This window comes from Tiliqua scincoides, chromosome 4 (genome assembly GCF_035046505.1).
Source record: "Tiliqua scincoides isolate rTilSci1 chromosome 4, rTilSci1.hap2, whole genome shotgun sequence".
NCBI classification, from domain to species: Eukaryota; Metazoa; Chordata; class Lepidosauria; order Squamata; family Scincidae; genus Tiliqua; species Tiliqua scincoides.
The window spans coordinates 215,657,778-215,666,201 of NC_089824.1; the positions used below are offsets into that span (position 1 = coordinate 215,657,778).

Consider the following 8,424-nt stretch of genomic DNA (forward strand, 5'->3'; position numbering starts at 1 on the left):
CCCACAGGCCTCAGCAAGTGCCATGAATGCTATTTATCTCACTGGATGAAACAGGTTTGACACCCCTATTCTAGAGGGCTGCATTTCTACCATAAAAATAGAAGGTCTGGAACCTGCAGGCAGGCCAATGCTGAACTTCCCATCACCCGCTGGGGCAGTGGCGCCAAAGCAGCTACCACTGTATCCAGTGGATGCCAGGAAGCAGCTGTAGGTCTCCTTGGGGGAAGGAGTTTTCCAGCCAGACACGGAGTTCAGGATACAGCGGAACAGAGCTCCACCAATCCCAACCACCCTCCCACTCCTGTTCCTCCCCCCCACCCCACCCTCCTCCTGCCCCCCCAGAGGCCACACCACAGCCTGGTGGTCACACTTGTCCCCATTGGCAGCGTGTCCTCCTTCTGCCAGTGTTGGACCCAGTGCCTGACTGGTGTGGGCCCAGCGCCACACTCCCTACTCTGAGGGTTATGTCACAATACCAGATGCGAGGGCACCAGGATGCAGGATGTTATCTGGTGTGCTCCCTGGGGCATTTGGTGGGCCGCTGCAAGATACAGGAAGCTGAACTAGATGGGCCTATGGCCTGATCCAGCGGGGATGTTCTTATGTTCTTATGGTGCCATAAACATACTTTACGGCACGTTTACAGGGCTCAGCACCAGCACTAGACTGGTTTAGGGTTGAGCCCTAAGTTCCTGCACCATTATTTCTTAAGCCAATTCTGCCCTACGTTGCATTTATGAAACAGGGATCAAATATGTACACCTGTGGGCTGGGCAGAAATGGGTTAAGGCATTAAACTATGGTTATATAAAATCTAGATAATTAGCATGACACTCTGGAAGTCTCTCTTATAGTATTGGATGAGCATCTTCTTCACACCAGAGAAGCAAGTCATCTCCTATTCACCTTTAACCTTTTAATATACTGCTTAAAATCCCATTTCTGGGAATGAAGGAAAAGAAAAGCTGCTTGGAAAAGTGCTAATGAGTTATGTCACTCTAAAAAGCAAGGCTATTTTTCCCTGTTAATACTGTGCTGTTCTCAAACTGGTCATGTGAGCAGCATAATGTACTGGTTGAAAAAATGTGCTGCAAAGCAGGCTCTCTCTAGTTCCAATCTCTTTTGAGGTTTGTATTCACTGAGTGGAATTAGGAAAGTTAAAATGCCTCAACCCCCATAATAATATTGATACTGACAGGGCCAGCCCATTTTTTTCATATCTTTCTTACTTTCTAAAACTCCACTGGGATTTTACATAATTTTATATTTTTATACAGAGTTTAGATATGCTTTAGCAAAGTTAAGCCAAAGTTATGTTCCACTGCTTTCAGCAGGAAAATCAAGCAAGTGCCGAAACTTTTTCACTATAATTTAATTGTGCCTTAATAAAAAATACTTTACTTTGGGCTGCACTGTGGGCCCAATCCTATCCAATTTTCTAGAGCTGGTGCAGTTGTGCCAATGAGGTGTGCACTGCATCCTGTGGTGGAGGGGCAGTCACTGGGGCTTTTTCTAGGTATGGGAACTTGTGTTCCCTTACCATGGGGCTGCATTGTGGCTACACTGGAGCTGTAAAGTTGTTTAGGACTGGGCTGTGAGATAGCACAATCTGATAAAAGAAAATGCAAACTGCATTGGTAAAGAAAGGGAGGCAGGGAGCACATTGCAGCCAAACGTTCAGAATGCGCACATGTATGAATGTTGTCTCCAACCGCTGCTGAAATTAGACTATCATTTAGCAAGTAGTAGCTTTCCACAATATTTAGATGTTTGCGCTGTTGTCCCTGCTGAGGATAAACTCCTCCTCCTCCTCTGAACTTCTGATCAAGCACAGAAGCATGACAAGATTGTCCTCACTATATGGCAAGATAATATGGATGACCAGTTTAGCAACTGGTCATATGTACATCATGGGGTGAAGTTACCAAGACTAACAGTCAACTATGTTTCCCCTAGATTAAATAACTGAGGGGGGGGATAACTGGGGAGGGAGGAACTGGGGTGATGCAAGGGAATAAACTGCATGCTTTCTTAAAATAAGAAGGTGACACTTTGCTATTCAATGCAGAGGTGTTAAAATGAGTCCACTAAACTCAATGCCCCCTCAGTCCACTTCCTAAAGTGCAGTGTAAACACGTGTGCAAACAGACACCAACTCACTTCCAAACTACTTCCTCCAAGAGCTTTGTGTGTCTGTCCCATTAGCTGAGAATCAAGCCAAGTAAACTTGGAGATAAAAGAAGAGATGGGGGGGGGGCAAGAGAAGATGGAGCATTCAAAGCATTTGGTCCCTAAAAGTGAGGGGCCAAGATCTGGCTGCAGATTTAGGCTGCGATCCTGTGCACACTTTCCTGGGAGTAAGTTCCATTGACTAGAATGAGACTTACTTCTGAGTAGACCTTCCTAGGCTTGGGCTGTTAGGCTACAATCCTAGGCACACTTTCCTGGGAGGAAGTCCTATTGAACCTTGTGGCACTTACTTCTGAGTAGACATGCCTAGGCTTGGGCTGTTAGGCTACAACCCTAGACACGCTTTCCTGGGAGGAAGTCCTACTGAACACTGTGGTACTTACATATGAGTAGACCTGCCTAGCATTGGGCCCTTAATTTGGGTTTTTAAAGCACTCCCCCCTCCCCAAACATCTTTACAGTCCTGGCGGCAGCCTCGGAATTCTGGGGAGCAACGGGGCCGGTGCAAAGGGACGCACGTGCTGCGTTATAAGCGGGCGCGCTGCGGTGCAACAGTTGCAAACAGTTGCACAAAGTTACTGCTGGTGTTGTAAAGCAGCGCGCAGACGGGAGTCCCCCGGGAGGAGGGTCCCCTGCGGGCCGAGCGCCACGAGGGATCGGTACCTGGATGGTCTGGTTGGGGTCCCCCCCTGCCACCGGCCCGCCCACCAGCTTGCAGTAGAGGTCCTCCACGGCGCGGGGGCTGCTGTGTGCGGAGTCTTCCTCGCCGCAGGTGGCGGTGGCCGAGATGTGGGTCCCTTCGGCCAGGTTGAAGTAGGGCGGCTGCAGGCTGTGCCCGTTCACGTCCGCCTGGAAGGAGACGGGCTGCCCGGAGCCGGGGGGCGCCGCCGCGGCCGCCAGCAGCAGCAGCAGCAGCACCGGCGCGCATCGGGTCCCACCCGGAGCCATTTGCTCGGCTGCCGGTGCGAGCAGGGAGGAGCGGCGGAGGGAGCGGGGAGCGCTGGGGAGGGGGCGGCTAGTGCTCGCCCGCAGGCGCATGGCTGCGGGTCCAGGGGCAGGCGGAGGAGGAAGGCGCAGGGGGGCGATCAGCGGCTGCGGGGGCTCCGGAGTGAGCGCAGGCAGGGCTGCCCAGCCAGCTGCGGGGCCATCAACCTGCTGCGCCTGTCTGGATCCCCACCAGCCCTGCCTCTGCCGGCGACTGTGCGGCAGGGGGGGCAGGAGAGCTCGCCAAGTCCCTGCAGCCCCCAGGGGAGGGAGGAGGATGGAGCTGGCGGGGGCGGGAGTGGCCGAGGGATTATTCATGCTCTGATTCTGGCCATTGTTCGTGGCCTGCAGGGCTCGCCTTAACCCCTTCAGCGCGCCGGGGACAGAGCAGCGTGGGAATGGTGGCGTAGCAGGAGGGGTCAAAGCCCTGAGTTTTGCGGGGAGCCTCCCCGCGGCGTGCAGGCGGTCCCTCCCCCTCGGAGCCATTGGCGGGAGCGAAACGGAGGCATTCGCAAAACTTAGTGCTTTGCCCCCCTCCGGCTACGCCACTGCATGGGGAAAGCTACACTTTGGACACACGCGTCATGCAACTCAGATGAATGGAGAAAAGTTCCCCAAAGGCCTTTACAAAGTGCTGGGTTTGAACAGATGGGGGCAGCCCCTCTAGGCATGCTTACATCGGAGTAAGCCTCACTAGACTCAGCGGGACTGACTCCTGGGAGTTATAGGATCAGCCTGCAGGGCTCGAACATGGTGCTACACACTCCTGCTTGGGACAGGAGCAAGAACACAGACTTAAGTTCCTCTAGAGTAAGCAGGAAAGAAAATTTTTTTTTTACCCAGCATGACATGAGTCTGTGGAACTCCCTGCCACAGGGTGCGCTGACGGCATCTGGCCTAGATGCCTTTAAAAGGGGATTGGACAGATTACTGAAGGAAAAGCCCATCACAGATTGCAAGCCATGATGCCTATGTGCAAACTTCTCGAGAAGCAGGCTACTCAGAATGCCAGGATGCAGGTATCTTGTTGTCTTGGGAGTGCCCTGAGGTATCTGGTGGGCCACTGTGAGATGCAGGAAAGTGGACTAGATGGGCCTTTGGCCTGATCTAGCAGGGCTTCTATTCTTAAGCATGCTGGGATTTCAGCTGTACAGGCTGAGCCTACTTATCTGTGGATTTTCCATGTGAAGATCTGGCTCAACATGGGTCCCCCAGACTTGGCTCAGCCTCAACCAGAACCCTTAAAGAGATGGGAAGCCCAATCCTGAGCTGCCCAGCTCCCAAAGCTGCAGCAGTGCTGAAATGGCTGCCGGGAGGCTCAACACAAGGCTCTGGATCCAGCAGAGCTGAGTTCCACTGGTCCTACCCCTCCTTCCCCCCACCAAGCCTAGGGCAGGGGTCAGCAACCTACAGTCTGAGGGCTGCCATCCAAAGTCATCTAGTCTGCATGGAACTTGGCTTGGGAGTTGAGGCCTATTGCCCAATTTGCCATACTCTGGCCAGGGCACAGCAGAGCTGCCTGTGAAAGCTCACGGAGTCCCTGTGCCACTGCCCAGTTCGGCATGTGCCAAACTGGGCAGGAGGTTTTGCCTCCCAAGACGAACTTCACACAGCCTCTTCTGGGAACTCAGCAACCTGGACATTCAGCAATGATCACCAAACATCCGGCTCCTTTGCTGGAAAAGGTTGCTGACCCCTGCTCTAGGGTGACCAAGAAACAAAACTTGATGTATGACTAATAAGGGGTTGACCATAAGAAAAACATCATTTGATCAGCCCAGAATGTCCATCTACTCTAGCATCCTGTTCTCTGCAGTAGCAACTAGATTTGTTAAAATGACCACAAGCAGAGTGTGAGGGCAACAACCTTCTCCCACTGTTGCTCCACCGCAACTGGTATTCAGTGGACTCACCTCCCTGCATTACAATCTCTGCGCATGAACTGGAGGTTGTCCATGACTTTGTGTACCTTGGCTCAACGATCTCCGACACTCTTTCTCTCGATACCGAGCTAAACAAACGCATCAGTAAAGCAGCTACCACGTTTTCCAGACTCACAAAGAGAGTCTGGTCCAACAAGAAGCTGACGGAACATACCAAGATCCAGGTCTACAGAGCTTGCATCCTGAGTACACTTCTGTACTGCAGCGAGTCATGGACTCTTCACTCACAACAGGAGAGGAAACTGAACGCTTTCCACATGCGCTGCCTCCGACGCATCCTCGGCATCACCTGGCAGGACAAAGTTCCAAACAACACAGTCCTGGAACGTGCTGGAATCCCTAGCATGTATGCACTACTGAAACAGAGACGCCTGCGTTGGCTCGGTCATGTCGTGAGAATGGATGATGGCCGGATCCCAAAGGATCTCCTCTATGGAGAACTCATGCAAGGAAAGCGCCCTACAGGTAGACCACAGCTGCGATACAAGGACATCTGCAAGAGGGATCTGAAGGCCTTAGGAGTGGACCTCAACAAGTGGGAAACCCTGGCCTCTGAGCGGCCCGCTTGAAGGCAGGCTGTGCAACATGGCCTTTCCCAGTTTGAAGAGACACTTTGCCAACAGTCTGAGGCTAAGAGGCAAAGAAGGAAGGCCCATAGCCAGGGAGACAGGCCAGGGACAGACTGCACTTGCTCCCAGTGTGGAAGGGATTGTCACTCCCGAATTGGCCTTTTCAGCCACACTAGACGCTGTTCCAGAACCACCTTTCAGAGCGCGATACCATAGTCTTTCGAGACTGAAGGTTGCCAACTAACTCTTTCTGAATATGGAGGTTCCTCAGAGCTATCATAACTAATACATGGCCTGTAATTTTGGATGTAGTTATGGGGGGAATCTGTCCGGGACACAGAGATCACCAGGCAGGGGATGTGTTTTGGTCCCAGGGTCAGCTCCAGGTTTGAGACAGAATGCCCTCTAATAAGCCCTTCCTACATGGGTAAACCAAGGTAGTAGACATTGGCCACTGTTTCCACCCTCAGCACCATGGTACTGTTTCACCTCCCTTAAAATCAGTAAAGAAAGAAAAGGTGAGGGAGCTACATGGCACCCAGAGAAATGTCAGGAAAACAGCTGTGGTAGGAATTAGCAGTGGGTGCTACTGGAGCACAAGAGCCCTGACCTCTACCTGAAGGTACTGCTACAGTAGGGCCAAAACCTGACTACCACACTAGGTGACTTTGCCTGCAGGTTGCTCCTCCAGAGGGGGGAGAGTGCAACACTTCTATGCCCATCCATTACCAGCAGCACTTTCTTTCAAAATATGGATTTGGTGGTCCTTGCTCTTCTTCTTGTGAAGATATCCAATACAGTAGTATAAAATTTATGTCCAGGTGGGTGATGTCATATTGATAGGGGAACTGGAATATTTTTTTTTACTGGAAGAAAACTACTATGGCTCCAGGCAAGAGCATGCTTCTTTCCCTGCTGCGGGAGCTTCAATGTAACCAAAGGTGACTCAGTCCGAAGTCCCACATGGCAAAGAAGCATTTTGACCACAACAACCAAACCCATTTCCTTTGGATAAACTTCCTGGAGCACTTTCAAAATCTCATTTTTAACCCCTTCTGCTGTGAATAGCTTTCTGAAACCTTGGGCAATTTTAGACATCTTTCCAATAGTGTTCTGAGCTGGTTTGTCCATTTAAGGCCAACACTTCTTTTGACCTTACTTCCTATGTGGTCCATTCTGCTTAAATCTAATCCATATAATTAAAAACAAAACATTCTCAAAAGGTGTCATAATCTGACAACAGAGGTTGTCTTCTCAGAGAGTGGGTCTTCTCAAGGATAACAATAACCCTAATCCCATGCAGTGGCATAGCTAGAGGGGGGGGTGTTAAGTCCTAAATTTTGCAGGGAACTTCACTGCAGCTTGCAAGCAGCCCCTCCCCTTTGGGGCCATTATGGGTAGAGGGAAGCATTTGCTCCCCCACCCAGAATGGCTCTGAAGGGGTGGGGCCACTTGCATGTCACAGTGAGGCTCCAGCAAAACTTAGTGCTTTGCACCCTATCTAGCTAGGACACTGATCCCATGCCCTCTGTCTGTACACATTTAATAGGTAATTATTTTCTACACATAGGAGCTTGCTGGAATGTACCAATCTTTAATATTGGAGTTTATCTGAAAATTGTTTCCTTTTTGTGAGCAGGACGTTCTGTGTTCCATATAAAGAGCACCATTTTGCTGATGTGTACTGAATTTTGAAATTCTGAAAACTTTGAGCATCTTCATAGCAAGATGTGACAATTTAAAAAAATCCAGAAATGTGCAGCATCTAAGAATGAGCTTGCGCTTTCAAGGCTGCCAGAAAATTTATATTCTGAAAGGCAAAAACGTGTATTTTTCATGTTAAAAGAATCCTTAAAAGAATATAATGATCAGTGAGTTGCAGGGCCTGCTCCTTATTGTTTAATAAGTACTTCCATTTAACATAAACACAAGCATAGCTATTTTTTGTTGTATGTTCATCTTCTGCACACTTACGCTCACACTGTACAAGACAGTTTGGCATCTTGACTTCATATTCAGTATTATGGAAATACTTTTCTATGTTTTGTCAAAAACAGTGTTCTCGACCTCATGGCTCTGAAGGTTGAGAATATGTAGGCAGAAATGATGGGGTGATAATCAGGATTTGCATAGGCAGGCACTGTGGGACTTCACTGTTTATAGCTCCTTCTCCCTCCCACATCAGCTTCCAGAAGCCCAGGCCACTCAAGTATGCAAAAAAGCAACCCTGTGAAAGATACAAGGCCTCGCTGTGAGGCTCCATCATTCATTCACTCAGGCATAACTACTATTGCCAGACCAGCCATTCAGACTGCTTGTGATGTAATGTTTTGAGACTTTGAGCCTATGCAAAGCAGGCTTGGCTGGTCACATTTCTTGTCTCCACAGGCATGCTCATTTGGAAGGATTGCTTCTGGCTGTGTCTGCACCAGTGAAAATCTACAATTTTGTAACCCACACTGTGTCATGGGTTAACCTACATTACCTGTGTGCACTGCAAACTGAACTATTATCACAACAGCTTGGGGCAGTTACTATACCAGGGTTTGCAAAAAGTCCAAAGATTCTGAGCCACACTGTTATTGTATTCAAGTCAATACAAGGGCCTTGAGAGGCAGCATTTCCTTCTGAGCTTACTAGCCTGAAACCCAGAGGTCATGCCTTTAATAACACCAAAGAAGTTGTAGTTGTGGCTTCTCCACCCCCTTACTCTTCCTCTGTTTCACTCACCCATCTTC

At 49.8% G+C, this 8,424-nt stretch overlaps 1 protein-coding gene across 1 annotated transcript in view; it reads right to left on the reverse strand.

Moving 5' to 3' along the window:
- Positions 1 to 3,145, reverse strand: part of LAMA5 (laminin subunit alpha 5) — a 213,091-nt gene extending 209,946 nt beyond the window's left edge. Inside the window, exon 1 of the mRNA XM_066625238.1 lies at positions 2,854 to 3,145. Coding sequence (XP_066481335.1) covers positions 2,854 to 3,138 — 285 coding nt within the window. The 5' untranslated portion in view covers positions 3,139 to 3,145. The remainder of the gene's footprint in view (positions 1 to 2,853) is intronic.
- Between the last annotated feature and the right edge of the window lie 5,279 nt (positions 3,146 to 8,424).